The sequence below is a fragment of the Rhincodon typus genome, chromosome 28 (assembly GCF_021869965.1).
Source record: "Rhincodon typus isolate 14 chromosome 28, sRhiTyp1.1, whole genome shotgun sequence".
NCBI lineage: Eukaryota > Metazoa > Chordata > Chondrichthyes > Orectolobiformes > Rhincodontidae > Rhincodon > Rhincodon typus.
The window spans coordinates 41,093,825-41,110,104 of NC_063359.1; the positions used below are offsets into that span (position 1 = coordinate 41,093,825).

Sequence of the window (16,280 nt, forward strand, 5' to 3'; positions counted from 1 at the left end):
AGATTTCAGTTATCCAAAGTTATTAAGGGAAATGGGACAGTGTCAGGAGAATGGAGTTAGGTTGCATGATCTTGATCTAGGTTACTTGATCTCATTTAATACTGAGATAGGTTCAAAAGGACTGAATGGCCTTCACCAGGCTGTACCTTCCTATAAGGGAACACTGCAATGTAAGAGGCTCCAACTTTCATCAAATGAACATAAAAGATCCTAAAATATATTTTGAAGGTGAATAGGATGCTCTCCCCCCATGTGTTGTAATTAATTCATTCTGAAGAAATTTGCTGATGTAGGAAACAAGAATCCAAATATTTGCTTAATATTAGATTTATTTATAGAATGCATCATTACTAATGTCTACCTCCTCTCTAACCCAATGTTCCAGATGTGTCTGTTTTGAAAAGCCTGAAATTAACTAAGGAACTAGCCCTTAAAGCAACACTGGAAAAAAATCAAATCATGAAAGAACCTTGCAAATGTAAATTAAATTTTGTTTTTGGGTTTGGGTCACAGGAGCAAGATGATAGACTTTAGCCTCTGCAAGACATAAAGTCTCTCTTTATGCTCTCTTGATCAACAACACTACCAATTAAACCACATTAATCTAAATTAAAATAAATTAATGGGTAACAAAAAATCAAAAGTCAAATTTAAATTGAAAAAAAGTGTAGTGATGTGTGATAAAGTCCAGCTCCCATGATGCCCATCTGTCATGGAAGGCCTCAAGGATACCAGCAGACACTTCAAGTTCCCTTTCCAATATCAGGGCACAGAAATAACCATGGAAGTGAAACAGGCAGTTATAGAGCCAAAGAGATCTACATAGGCCCTTCCAATGGTCCACTGCCTGAATCTGATAATGGCCATGTTCACTACACTCAGGAGCAGATCCATATGGAGGTCGTCTGACCAAACATTTTGAAGGGGATGCTCCTGATAGTGGAACATTGGCTGGAGCATGTTCCAATCATACATCTGTGGAACATGGATTCCTCAAAACTGCAGAAAATACAAAAGGCAAGGGAGCCTATGAATCATATTAATCTCCCACTGTATGGGACTGCTGTGTGAAATCCTCAATCCAAGTCTCCAATGACAAAGGTAGGACTCCCACATAAGCAGCCTCCCATTAGAATCCCCTGCCACCTCCAGACAAGACATAGCATGTCCAGACAAGAGTATATGGGTGAGGAAATGGAGGATGAATTTTCTCTCTATATGTCCTCAATGTACTTAATCAATCAATGCCCTCTACCTGTATGCAAGTCCTTAACCTTAATAATACAATTAACATACAATTATCCCAGTGTTTATCCATCAATCAAGGTCATACAAAAATAAATTATCCAACTTTATCTGGACTGTGTAGAAGTAGAGTGTGTGGGCCTGAAGAAATTCTGGGGCAGAGTTCAGAGGGAGCACTAATGTGAGGGAGCAAACTGCATCCCATCTAACAACTACTCTTGTCCTTCCAACTGTTAGAGTTTGTGGCTATGGACTGTGCTGGAGAAGGAGGTTGATGAGTTACTGCAGTGAATTTTATAGGTGGCACATGCTATTGTCACTGCGTGTTGGTGATAGAGGGAGTGAACGTTCAAGATGGTGGATGTGGTGCCAATCAAGAAGACGGCTGTGTCCCTGGCTGGTGTCAAGTTTCTTAAGTATTGTTGGAGCTGCATTCATCCAGGCAAGTGAACAGTATTCCATCACACTTATGCCTTGTAGATGTTCACAGCCATTAGGGAGTGAGGAAATGAGTCACTCGCTAGAGATTTCAAAGCCTCTGTCCCGCTTTTGTAGCTATTATATTTATATAACGAGTCCAAGTCCGTTTCTGGTCATTGGTAACTCCCAGGATGTGGGCGGTGAGGAATTCAGCAATGCTAATGTCATTAAATAACAAGTGATGGTCAGTTTCTTTCGTTGGATATAATCATTGCCTTACACTTGTGTGGTGCAAAGCTACTTGCCATTAATCAGCCCAAGTGTGGACATTTTCTCGGTCTTGCTGCGTTGGTACATAGACTGCTTTACTGTATTGAGATATAAGAGCATTGAAGAAGGTATAGCACAGATTCATCAGAATGATACCATGATCCAAGGGGTTAAGCGACAAAAATAACCTTCTATTCATTTGTATATACAGACTAAGGGGTATTCTAACAGATTTTCAAAATGATCCAAGGATTCAGTAAGATGGAAAGAAACTATTCCATTTATTGTTGGGGGGAACTAAGGAAGGTAATCTTAAAGTTAGAGGCAGACAAAATTTAGGAACAATGTCAGGATAAATAAAACAAATAAAGCTGCTGAGGATCAGAGTGAAATGAACATTTCAAAATTGGGACTGAACAATCTTTGTAAGAGTATTAAAGGTTAGTTAAAAATTATTTTTTGGGATCTGGGCTTGATGCCATCTCTAATCGCCCTTGAACTAAGTGACTTGCTCAGCCATTTCAGTGGGTAGTTAAGGTCAACCACATTACTGTAGGTCTAGAGTCACATGTGGACCACATCAGGTATGGACAGCAGATTTCACTCCCTGAAAAGTATTAGTGAATTTGATGGCCTTATATGACAATCAATGATAGTTTCCTGGTTGCTATTTCTGAGATTAATTTCAATTCCAGATCCCATATTGGGATTTTAATTTGTTACTAAGAGGATTAGCCAGAGTCTCTGGGTAATTAATCCAGTGACATTACCACGACAACATCATCTCCTTCCAGCAGATAGACAGGAGCTGAGATAGAGGTTAGTCATGATCTAATTAAGTGGCAGAACGGGCCTGAAGTGTTGAATGGCCTGTTCCTGAAAAGAGCTTTGGCAATATGGTCACTTGTTGCTTCCAAGCCTGCTGTACGCACCACATGCCATAGAATTTTCAGCACAGGAACAGGCTGTTTAATCCATCAGGTTGATATTATCTTTCCTCCACTTCATTTCATAGTTTCAGCATAGTTTTGCACTCTTTCTCGAGATTATCTAGCTTTCCCTTCCTATCTTAAGCATTGGTTAGTAACTGGGTGGATAGCCTGATACTTACCGGTGACTATGAGACTGCACAGAGCGCCACAGCAGGGAATGCAGATGTGACTGTTGTCAATGTAAATTCTCAGGGTTGTTATGATTTCCTGAATCCCCTTGGCCTTCCCAATCAGTATCCTAGCTGCTTCTTTAGGAAGGAAATTAGAAAAGTCTGAAAATTTCTGAGAATAAAAACCTTCATACATTATAAACTGAACTGAGCCCAAAGCCATTAAGATCATGCCTCCAGTGCGCTGCCAAAGTGATCTTGAAACTCTCGCCCTAGCAACACTGTAGACATACATCTACCAGATAGACAGTAGTCTCCACCATCTCCTCAGAAACAATTAAGGGTGGACAATAGATACTCGCTTTGCCAGTAGCACAAACATTCTAAGAATTAACGAAGAAAATTTACAGCACAGGGTTAGATACACAGCAAAGATCCCTCTACAGTGTCCCCATCAAACAGTGCCAGGACAGATACATTGTGGGGTTAGATACACAATAAAGCCTCTCCACCCTGTCCATATGCCAATCTTTATAGGGACAGGATGTATTACAGATGTTTTGAAATCAACTTATTCAGAGATGTCATTACACACTTCTGGAGGAAGTGGGTCTTGAACCTGGGTCTCCTGATTCAGAGGTAGGGACACTACCACTATATCAGTTACAGATGAGCTGGCGCAAGTGATGTGTAAGGATGAAGATTTCACCAGCAACAAGTAGTTGATTGGTCTATGAACTAGTGACCAGTTATTATGACATAGGCCTCTTGCCTGCTAACAACTATGTGAATTGCTTTTACATAGCTGAACAGTTTGGAGGTGTGAATGTTCAGGTCAAAAGTCATTGGACCTGGGAAGAGGAGGAGGTGTTTTTGCTCTTCAGTTAAAAAGCATCTCAAGCCTGAAGATAACCAGTTTATTTCCCCTCATCAGCTGCTGTTCGCTGTTACTGAATTAATAAAGAATGAGGTCTTTATAATTGGGAACCAGTCACCCTGTGCCTCCTGAGAACAACTACAAGTACCTGGAGAATAAAGATCAAGAAGTTGCAAAAGGATCAGCAAAAGGGTCATCTCAGCAAACCCTGTGAACAGGGACCACTAGACTGCCTTCCCAGTCTTTCTCTCCACCTATCACACCCATTTTTTTTGTATATGTCTGTATGCAGAGTTTTAGCCAGTAGAGTTTTATGTCGAGGATTCATAGCTATTTATCTGTAGTTAGAATCTATTTATAATAAATATATATCCTTGTTAAGTACAGAAACCTGGTCCATGCTTTCTATCAATCTAGAAGAGGGAAAAATTGAGGAAGATTGCTTACTTTTAAAAACCTTTTAAATCACAGCTTAGGGGGATGAATGACCTACTCCCACTCCTATTTCTTACGTCCTTTCAAGAAAATGGTTGATCTCAAAACCACCTTTCTGCCACTTGCCGACACCCTTTGTCTCCCTGGTTCATCAAGAATCTACCTACCTCTTCTTTAAAAACATTCAATGACCCTGCCTCCACTGCTCTCTGGGGAAAGAGAAATCCACAGATTCACATTGCTCTAAAAGATCCTTTATTCCCATGCCCTCTAGTTCTAAACTCTTCCGTTAAGGATCTTGTAGAAAAGCGCGCACACACACACACACCAGGAATCACAGTTTCTTCAAGACCTCCTTAAAAGATGACACAAAACTTGGAAGAATTGTAAACGGTGAGGAAAACAGTTGCAGAACTTTGAAAGGACACTGACAAATTGGTAGAGTGGGCAGGTAGGTGGCAGATTTGGTTCAATGCAGAGAAGTGTGAGTGACACACTTTGGTCATAACAGCATTGAAAGACAATATAAAATACAGGGTACAATTCTAAAGGAGGTGCAGGAGCAGAGGGACCTGGATGTGTATGCGCATAGATTATTGAAGGTGGGAGAATAGGTGGAGAGAGCAGTTAATAAAGCATACAGTGTCCTTGGCTTTATTAACAGGTGCATAGAGCACAAATGCAAAGAGGTGATTTTGAAATTGTATAAGACACTTGTTAGACCTCAGCTGAATAACTGTGCGTAGTTGTAGGTGCCACATTATACGAATGACATAAAAGCACTGGGGACAGTCTGGAAGTGATCAACAAGAATGGTTTCAGGAATGAGAAATTTCAGTTAAGAGGACAAACTTAAGAAATTTGGATTGTTCTCCATAGACAGGAGAAGGTTGATAGGAGAGTTGATTGAGGTTTCCAAAATCATAAGTGGGCTGGATAGAGTAGGTAAGAGAAGTTGTTCCCACTTTAAATGAAACAAGAATGAGAAGGCACAGATTCAAAGAGATGTGCAAAAGAAACATGGGTGATGTGAGAAAAAAAACTTTCACACAATGAGTAGCTGGGATTTGGAATGCAATGCCTGGAAATGTCGTTGAGGCAGGTTCAAATGAGATATTCAAGAGGGCATTGTCTGATTATTTAGATAGAAATAGTGCGCAGGGATATGGGGAAAAAGCAGGAGATTGACACTAGATAATGATGGTCATTTGAAAAGCCACTGTAGGCACAACGAGCTGAATGGCCTTCTTCTGTACAGTAACAATTCTGCGATTCTGTGAAAAGAACATGACATATGTTAGGTGAATTCCTTAAATGAGAACTAAGTGAAATATGTTGACAGCATGGTGAAGAGGAGAGTAAAACTGGCAAAAAGATGACATAAGAAAGAATGGCAGTTATCATAAATGTCATGTCCTCTGTGCTCAGCACATTTTCTGATGATGTTTCCTCCATGGCCCTTTTCTTGGCAGAGTTTTCCATTGCCTTCCATCCTCAAGGTTAGAGCAAAGCAGTGGCTCTCAATGCTACATCAGAGTGGGAATCAACTCCATGCAGTTGGTGTTGTTCTTTATCACATATTAACCAAGTGAGCTAACCAGCACCAGCTAACCAACCCAGGACCAACTAACATAAAAGGGAGCCCAAAAAGTTAGGTTGCAGAAGCTACTGGCTTGGAGCAAAGGAGATTGAAAAAAGATTTGATCAAGATCTACGAGATTATGACAGACTCAGGTTAAGTACAAGGACATCGGGGCACAGACTTATGTCGTGGGCAAGAAAAGCATAGGTGATGTGCGGAAGAACTGATTTTAATGGTCATGTCTTGGAACTCATTGGCAGGGTATTTGTAGATAAGATATATCCCCTGACTAGTGAGTGTGGAACCATGGGCATACAGTTTAAAAATAAGATTGAGATGAGGAATTTCTTCACTCAGAGTGGTGAATCGGTTGAATTCTCTGCTACAGAGGGCTGTGGACACTCCGTCTTTAAGCAGGTTCAAGACAGAAATCAATAGATTTCTGGTAGACTAATGACATCAAGGAATTTGGAGCTAGCACAAGTAAGTGGATTTGAGTTAAATGGCCAGCCATGATCTGACTGAATGGCCAACTGGTACTTCTAGGTTCCAAACTTGTTGCCTTCGAGGGTGGTGGAAGTAGAAATGTTGAATCATTTCAAAAGTGAAAGGATGGGCATTTGAAGGAAATAAATTTGTACTGCTAACAGGGCGGAATGGCGGAAACGTGTCAGACTGGATTGACCTGCAGAGAACTGGCATGGACTTGATGGACAAATGGTCTCCTACGTTGTTATGACTCAATGATTCCGCTCCTTACACGACACAAGAACCTGATCTGTCAGTATGCAAACCTACCACTTCCTGACAGCACCATGAGGAGGTTGCAGATGACCTGCTGAAGCTCCACACATTTGCGCCGTGATGCCATTATTGAAAGGATAATATTGATCACATTTTTACTGAACAAGATACCTTCTTCCACACTGTCTTCTGTGGCTGTAAGGAATCAAGAAATAATTAGGACAACTCACAATACTTTTACAATATTCACATGAACTCACTAATTATACAAGGCCAGATGTGTGCACTGTTTTGTCAGGAATAAATATTGGATAAGAAACAGAATTATTACAATCTAGGAGAAGACCACTGGCTTCCCAAATTAGCAATTCACTTAGTGCCACTCTCCTGCCTTCTCCCCATAAGCTGTACATTCTTCCTCTTCAGATAATTGCCTAATTACCTCTTGAATGTTTTAAATGAGGGCTGCATTCATCACACTCTCAGGAAACTGTTTCTTTCTTATCTCACTTTATTTCTTCTCCTCATTCTTTTAATGTGCCCTAATTCTCGATCTTTTCTCAAGTGGGAACAGTTTCTTCTAGCCTTTGACAGGCTCCTCAGGACTTCAATCAAATCTCCTCTCAGCCTTCTCTTCAATAAAATCACTCCTAACTCTAGTCTATTTTCATAACTAAAGTTCGTCAGCCTTAGAACCTTCCTGCACTCTCCACCATGCCATCAGATCTTTCCTAACGTGTTGAACAGAACTGAACACAACAGGCTAGCTGAGACTGAACTAATGTTCTATAGAAGTTCAACATTTCCTCCTTGTTCTTGGATCCTGCCCTTATTAATAAAGCCAAGATGTTGTCTGCTTTATTAACTCTTCTCTCACCCTACTCCCCCACCTTCAATGACTGATGCACTTAAATATCCAAGTCCCTCTGTTCTCTCAAGTTTAGAGTTGTGCCCACTGTTTTTACATTTCTTTCTTGCTGTTTTTCAGACTAAAATGAATCATCACACAATTGTCCACACTGAACTTCATCTGCCACTTGTCTGCCCTTTCCATCAAACTGTCTACATCCTTTTGACATTCTACACTATTTTCATCACAACTTATAAGGTTTCCACATTTTGTATCATCAGCAAATTTTAAAATTATGCCTTGAATACCAAAATCTAGATCATTAACAACTATCAAGAAAAGCAAGGGTCTCAGCACTGACACTGGGGAACTCCATTACAAACCAAAAAAATCCATTAACCAATCACTCGTTAATTCATGTCACTTGGCCAATTCTGTATTCAGTCCCCTTTGTTCCATATCTGCGTGGATAAACTCTCCTGCTTTTTTTCAATAGTGCTGTGAGGTTTTTACATATACAACTGAGAGAACACGTGGCTTGGGATTCTCACAATATCAAAAAAATAGCATTTCTGACAGTGCAGCACTCCCTCAGTAATGCCCTTCTGACACACTCTCAGTATTGACTCACCGACAGTGCAGCATTCCCTCGGTCTTGGTCTAGTGAGACAGATTGGATTACATTCAAAACATAGAAAATAAGAGCAGGGGAATCTATTCAGCCCACCTATGCCAATCCATCAATCAACAAGATCATGGCTAATCCTCTAGCCTCACTAGCTTCCCTTACCCCATAACACTCTTCCATAAAACATAGAATTGTACAGTCCACAATGTTGTGCTGAACATGATGCCAAGTGAAACTAAACCCTTCTACTCGCCCTTGGTCCATATCCCTCCATTCCTTGCATATTTATGTGCTTATCTAAAAGTCTCTTAAATGCCCCTATTGTATCTGCTGCCACCACCATTTCTGGCAGTGCCTTCCAGAGTGTTACCACCATTTCAACTCTGGGAAAAAGATTCTGACCATCAACTCTATCTAAGTATCTTATAGTTTTATAGACTTCTATCAAGTCTCCCCTCAGCCTGAACCACTCAAAGAAAACAACCCGAGTTTTTCTAGCCTCTCCTTATAGCTCATACCCTTTAATCCACGCAGCATCCTGGTAAACCTCTTCTGCACCCTCTCAAAGTCTCCACATCCTTCCTGTAATGTAGCAACAGGAAGTGAACACAATATTCTAAACGTAGCCTAACCAAAGTCTTATAAAGCTGCAACACGACATCCTGACTCTTGTACTCAATTCCCCAACTAATAATGGCAAGCATGCCTTTACCACCCTATCTACTTACGTGGCCGCTTTCAGGAAGCTATGGACTTGAACCCCAAGATACTTCTGTACATCAATGCTGTTCAGGGTCCCGCCATTAAATGTATACTTGTTCTTAACATTTGATCTCCCAAAATGCTGCACCTCAAACTTACCCAGATTAAACTCCATCTGCCATTTCTCTACCATATTTGCAAGTGATCTAACTCCTACGTATCCTTTGACAACATTCTACACTATCCACAACTCCACTGATCTTCATATCATCTGCAAACTTACTAACCCACCCATTTACATTTTCATCCAAGTCATTTATATATATCCCTATATATATATCACAAACAACAGAGTTCCCAGCACAGATCCCTGCAGAACATCACTAGTTATGGACCTCCAGCCTGAAAAACAAACTTCCAGCAAAACCCTCTGTCTTCAATGGGCAGGCCAATTCTGAATCCATGCCGCCAAGGCACTGCAGATTCCATGCATCTTAATCTTCTGGAATAAGCCTTCCATGAGGGACCTTACTGAAATCAATGTAGACAATATCCACTGCTCTACTCTCATTGATCACCTTCATCACCTCCTTGAAAAATTCAATCAAGTTAGTAAGACCTGCCCTGCCCTGCACAAAGCCATACTGACTGTCCCTAATTAGGCCATGCTTTTCCAAATATGCATAAATCTTATCCCTAAGAATTCTCTCCAACAACGTCCTAAGACCTGAAATGAGACTCACTGGTCTGTAGTTTCTAGGATTATCCCTATTTCCCTTCTTGAACAGAGGAATAACATTAGCTACTCGCCAGTCCTCTGGGATGTCTCTAATGGCTAGCAAGGATACAAACATCTTGGTCAAGGCCCCAACAATCATCCCTCTTGCCTCTCTCAATAACCTGGGGTAGATACCATTAGGCCCTGCAACCACTCATAGACGTCCCTGACTCTGGCACCAGGGAGGCAACACACTAGCCTGGAGTCTTGGACGGACAGAAACACCTGTCTGTGCCCCTAAACTAGTGAGTCTCTGACCACCATTGCTCACTTGGATCTTGCCCGACCTTGCTCTACAGCAGATCCAGTTGTGGTGCCACAGCCCTAGCTGCTGCTTTCATACTCAGCTGAGAGACCATCTCCCCCAACAATATCCAAAACAGTATATCTGTTAGAGAGGGGAACAGCCATAGGAGACTCCTGCACTACCTGCCTGCCTCTCCTGGCGGTCACCCATCTACCTGACTGAACCTCTAATGTGACTACCTCCCTGTAACTAGTATCTATCACACTCTGCCCCATACGCTCCTCAGTATGTCCAACTGCTGCACCAACCAAACAACGCGGTCTGGGAGGAGCTGCAGACATACTCATCAGGGAGACTAGACTGCTCCCTGATCTCCCACATCTGGCAGGAGGAGTACACCACTGCCCTAACTGCCATCTCTGGCCCTTTACACTAAGATAAAAGAATCTTACTTTGCCTACCCTACTCAGTGAAGCACAGTATTCACCTACGCATGCACTTATACCAACTTGCTGTACTGACTGGTTCCCTAAACTACAGTGCAATCTTTACAAGCAGACCAAATACCCTACAGGCTACAACAAGCTTCTTGTCAGTCTTCATGACTCTCCTTTTATTTTAGTTAGAGGAGGAAGGAAGGAAGGATAGAAACACTTTGAAATCTATATATTTCTTTCTTAAACGTATTCAGCGGTGTTTGCTTCTACAGGCTTCTGTTTTTCCTTATCTCAGTGTGAAATGGCCTACAATGTGCCCTGAGACCATGATCACTTCTTCCTGAGCTTAAAGAAAGCTAACTTTGATGGTACGAGACATGCATTAACTAGGATAAGCTGGCCAAGGATATATATGGGATTGATGGCGGATAGGCAATGGCAGACATTTAAAGAACACATGGATGAACTTTAACAACTGTACATCCCTGTCTGCATAAGAGCAAAACAGGGAAGATGGCTCAGCCATGGTTAACAAGGGAAATCAGGGAAAGTGTTAAAGCAAAAGAGGCAGCATATAAACTGGCCAGAAAAAGCAGAAAACCTGATGACTGGGAGAAATTTAAAATTCAGCAGAAGAGGACGAAGGGTTTAATTCAGAAGGGGAAAATAGAATACGAGATTAAGATTGGGGAAAACATAAAAACTGACTGCAAAAGCTTCTATAGATATATAAAGAGAAAAAGGCTGGTGAAGACAAATGAGGGTCCCTTTACAGTTAGAATCAGGTGAATTCACAAAAGGACAACAAAGTAATGGCAGATCAGTTGAACAAATACTTTGGATCTGTCTTCACCAAGGAAGACACAAAAAGCTTTCAGGAAATGCTAGGGGACAGAGGGTCAAGCATGAAGGGGGAACCAAAGGAAATCTTTATTAGTCAGGAAACAGTATTGGGGAAATTGATGAGATTAAAGCCTGATAAGTCCTCATGGCCTGATGCTCTGCATCCCAGAGTACTTAAGGAAATGCCCTAGAAATAGTGGACACATTGGTGATCATTTTCAGGCATCCTATGCACTCTAGAAGAGAATCAATGAACTGGAGGTAGCTAATGTAACCCCACCTTTTAGAAATGGAGGGAGAGAGAAAATGGGGAATTATAGGCCAGTTAGCATGACTTCAGTGGTTGAGAAAATGCTGGAGTTAACTATGAAGGATGTAATAACTGAGCGTTTTGGAAAGCGGTGACAGAATTGCTCCTAGTCAGCATGGATTCACGAAAGGAAAATCATGCTTGACAAATCTTCTGGAATTTTTTTGAGAATGTGTCCAGTAGGGTGGACAAGGATGAATCAGTGGATATTGTGTATCTTGACTTTCAAAAGGCTTCTGACAAGGTCCCACACAAGAGACTAGTAAGCAAAATTAAAGCTCATGGTGTCAGAGATGATATATTCAGGTGGATAGAGAACTGGGTGGCAGACAGGAAGCAGAGAGTTGGAATAAATGGGTCCTTTTCAGACTGACAGGCAGTGACGAGTGGGGTACCACAGGGTTCAGTGCTGGGATCCCAGCTGGTCACAATATACATTAACAAATTGGACGAAGGAATTTAATGCAATATCTCCAAATTTTCTGATGACACTAAGCTGAGTGGCAGTGTGGGCTGTGAGGAGGATGTCAAGAGGCTACAGGGTGACTTGGCACAGGCTGGTTGAGTGGGCAAATAGTTGGCAAATGCAGTACAACGTGGACAAATGCGAGGTTATCCAATTTGGTGGCAAAAGCAGGAAGGCAGATTATTAACTGAATGATGGCAGTTTAGGAAATGGTGAAATGCAATGAGACCTGGGTGTCATGGTGGAACAGTCGCTGAAGGTTGGCATGCAGGTGCAGCAGTCGGTGAGAAAGGCTAATGGTGGGCTGGCCTTCATAGCGATAGGATCTGAGTATAAGATTAAGGGTGTCTTGCTGCAGTTGTACAGGGCCTTGGTGAAGCCACACCTTGAGTATTGTGTGCAGTTTTGGTCTCCTAGTCCTAGACATTCTTGCTGTTGACAAAGTCCAGCAAAGGTTCACCAGACTGATACCCAGGATCGCAGGACTGACATAGGGGGAAAGACTGGATCGACTGGGCTTGTACTACCTGGAATTTAGAAGAATGAAGGGGAATCTCATAGAAGCAAGTAAAATCCTAATGAGACTGGACAGGCTACACACAGGAAGAATGTTCCTGATGCTCGGGAAGACGAGAACTAGGGACATAGTCTAAGAATTATGGATAAGCCATTCAGGAGTGAGATGAGAAAGAAGTTCTTCACTCACAGAGTCATGAATGTGTGGAATTCTCTACTACAGAAAGCCAGTGGGGCCAGTTCGTTCGATATATTCAAGAGGGAGGTGGACATAGCCTTTGCGGCTAAAGGGATCAAGGGGTATGAAGAAAAAGTGGGAATGGGATACTGAAATTGCATGATCAGCCATGATCCTAATGAAAGGTGGAGTAGGTCTGAAGGGCCGAATGGCCTACTCCTGCACGTATTTTCTATGTTTTTAGCCATTAGGCACTAAACTTAGAACAAAAACATAAAATGCTTATCAGAGAGCACACAATCAGGCATAAGTTGCTGAGTTTTACTGTCCTACCTTTAATTGCAAACTTCAAGAATATCCGACACACCTGAGCCTGCACCTCCAAACTGCCAGCATGGTACTTCAAAACAGAGATCAGGACCGGAATGATACGTTCACTGGCTGCATAAACTGCAAAATAAACCAACAAAATTGGCATTTCACTTCTAAGCATCTCCAGTGAGCATTTGTAAGAGGGAGTGGCCCTCAATAGTTAAATAACTGGGAACATCCATCATACGAAAGTTACAAACTCCTATCTGTACATTGACTGGTTTCTCTCAGTCCCTCTCTTTCAGGAAAATATCTGTGCACTAATTTGTATACGTCCCCCTCCATAGGTCCCCCACAGTGACTCTCATTGAGGTACGGCTCTGACACACACGGTCTCTCACTGGGGTACGGCTCCCACGCGCACGGTCTCTCTGGGGTACGGTCCCACACATGGATTCTCACTGGGGTACGGCTCCCACATGTACTGACTCTCACTGGGGTATGGCTCCCAAGCTTACTGGCTCTCAATGGGGTACAGCTCCCACACACACTGACTCTCACTGGGGTACGGCTCCCACGCACACTGACTCTCACTGGGATACGGCTTGCACGCACACCTATTCTCCTTGGGGTAAGACTCCCACACACACTGACTCTCACTGGGGTATGGCTCCTACTCACTATTGTGAGACAATGCTATGGCTTTAAGAGGTATATTCCGTCGTGATTTTTTTTTGAAGAGAGATCTTGAGTCATAGGTGGTGAGCTGTCTATTCCAAGCTAATAAAGTAAACAGTTTATGAGGCCTAGAAGGTTTTCTTAAAAGTTGGAACAACAGAAGCTGCATGAACGGGTGGAGTCTGGCTCCCACAGAAGCAGGGCTTTAATTTAGCTTTCAGCTGTTGTTGGGAGTTTTAAAGTTGGGCATAGAAGCTGCTTCTCTCTCTCTTTCTACTAGAATTTTCTTTCAGCTGCCAGAATTGCATGTGAGACAATCTGTTTTACTGACTTTGCCTTTGCCAAGGGTGTTTATGGGCTGTTTCTATATTGGAACAGTTGTTGTTTGGTAGTTAAATAATCTACTATTCTGTTGAATTTTCCAGCTGCGTTAAAGGTTATACCAATTCTTCTTTCTTTTGTTTGTATTTTAACTGGGAGTGAGACTAAAGTGTGTTTTGCTTGAAGCCAATCAAAATTAACCAATCAAATTACATCTGGAACACAGCACCTTACACTTGCCCTTAAATAAGATAAAAATTAAGGTCAAGGCAATCACCTTGGTATATTTGCAGCAGGTTTGGTCTGGTCCACAACTATTGCCACTGAGTTTATGTTCATTCATGGCTTGGCTAGGCAGGCACGTGTTGCCCTAACTATCCTTGAAAAATGGGTGTTAAGCTACTATTTTGCACTGTAGCAGTCCACATAAGTTAGCTATACACACTGCTGTTGTGAATGAGTTCCAGAATTACAACCCAATGACAGTAAAGAAATGATTACATAGATCCAAGTTAGGATGGTGTATAGAATTTAGAATTATTCCCATGTATCTGCTACACTCATTCTTCAAGGTGATAATGCTCAAAATTTTAGAAAGCACTGTAGGAAAGAAACCTTCAAGAGTTGCTGTGGAACAATGCAGATGGTGGACAAGATTTGGCAGTGAGTTACCTAGCTTCTGGCCTGCTGTTGTATTTTTGTCACTATATTTATGTGGCTGGGTTAGATGTATTTCTGGTCAATGGTAATCAAAACACAAAAGCCAAGGTGAGATTTAGCGATGTAATGCTGTTGTATGTCAAGGAGAATTGGTTATGTTCTCTCTTTTTGAAGATGGTCACTACTTCGCACACGTATGACATGAATGTTATTTGCCACCTATGAGGTCATGCTGAATGTTACCCAGGTCTTGCTACATGCAAATACTGAATGCTTCATTACTTGAGGAGTTGAAAATGGTACTCAATTCTACAATTATCAGCAAACTATCCCACTTCTGACTTTATGATGGAGGTCGTTGATGAAAATATTCACAATTATTGAGCTTGCAGCAAAATCCTGGAGCTGAGCTAGAGGGATTTGGTGACAGAGTGGTTATATTACCGTAATCCAGGGGTCCAGGCTAATGGATCAGGGACATAGCTTCAAATTCAACCAGGGCAGCAAGCAATCAATACATCTGGACTTGGAAGCTCATCTCTGCAATGATGGCCGAGTAGTATTATCGCTTGACTACTAATCCAGAAACCCAGCTAATGATGTGGGGACCCAGGTTCGAATCCCGTCATGGCAGATGGTGGAATTTGAATTCAATAATTAGGAAAAAAAAGAATCGAGTGATTACCATGAAATCATTGCTGATTGTCAGAAAAACCCATCTGGTTCACTAATGTCCTTCAGGGGAGGAAATCTGCCACCCCTCACCTGATCTGGCCTACATGTGACTCCAGACCCACAGCTATGTGGTTGACTCTCAATTGCCCTCTGAAATGGCCTAGCAAGCCACTCAGTTGCACCAATTGCTACAAAGTCTCAAAGAAATGAAACCGGACAGATCACCTGGCATCGACGTAGGCACCGGAAAAGACAATGGCAGAAACAGCCCTGTTGACCCTGCAAAGTCCCTTTTTTAATCATTCATGGGGCTAGGGCATCGCTGGCTAGGCAGTATTTATTGTCCATCCTGAATTGCCCAGAGGGCAGTTAAGAGTCAACCACATTGCTGTGGGTCTAGAGTCACATGTAGGCCAGACCAGGTAAGGATGGCAGTTTCCTTCCCGAAAGGACATTAGTGAACAAGATGGGATTTTCCAATAATTGACAATGGATTCACAGTCATCATTAGACCTTTAATTCCAGATATTTATTGAATTCAAATTCCACCATCTGCCGTGGCAGGATTCGAACCCAGGTCCCTAGAATGTTAGACAACAAGGTGCAGGGCTGGATGAACACAGCAGGCCAAGCAGCATCATAGGAGCAGAGAGGCTGACGTTTCGGGCCTAGACCCTTCATCAGAAAAGGGGGAGGGGAAGGGGGTTTTGAAATAAATAGGGAGAGAGTGGGAGGCGGATAGAAGAGGGATAGAGGAGAGGATAGGTGGAGAAGAAACAAACAGGTTGAAGAGGCGGGGATGGGGCCAGGAAAGGTGAGTGTAGGTAGGGAGTTAGGAAGGGGATAGGTCAGTCCAGGGAGGACGGACAGGTCAAGGGGGCGGGATGAGGTTGGTCGGTAGGAGATGGAGGTGCGGCTTGAGGTGGGAGGAGGGGATAGGTGGGAGGAAGAACAGGTTAGGGAGGCAGGGACGAGCTGGACTGGTTTTGGGATGCGGTGGGGGG

The 16,280-nt window shown here is 42.4% G+C and overlaps 1 protein-coding gene across 1 annotated transcript in view; it reads right to left on the reverse strand.

Annotated features, from left to right (window-relative positions):
- The window catches only part of LOC125486373 (serine/threonine kinase-like domain-containing protein STKLD1), a 72,121-nt gene that overhangs the window by 6,126 nt on the left and 49,715 nt on the right, over window positions 1–16,280 (reverse strand). Inside the window, exons 6-8 of the mRNA XM_048613604.1 lie at window positions 12,964–13,080; window positions 6,730–6,870; window positions 3,047–3,175 (exon numbers count right to left, since the gene is read on the reverse strand). Coding sequence (XP_048469561.1) covers window positions 3,047–3,175; window positions 6,730–6,870; window positions 12,964–13,080 — 387 coding nt within the window. The remainder of the gene's footprint in view (window positions 1–3,046; window positions 3,176–6,729; window positions 6,871–12,963; window positions 13,081–16,280) is intronic.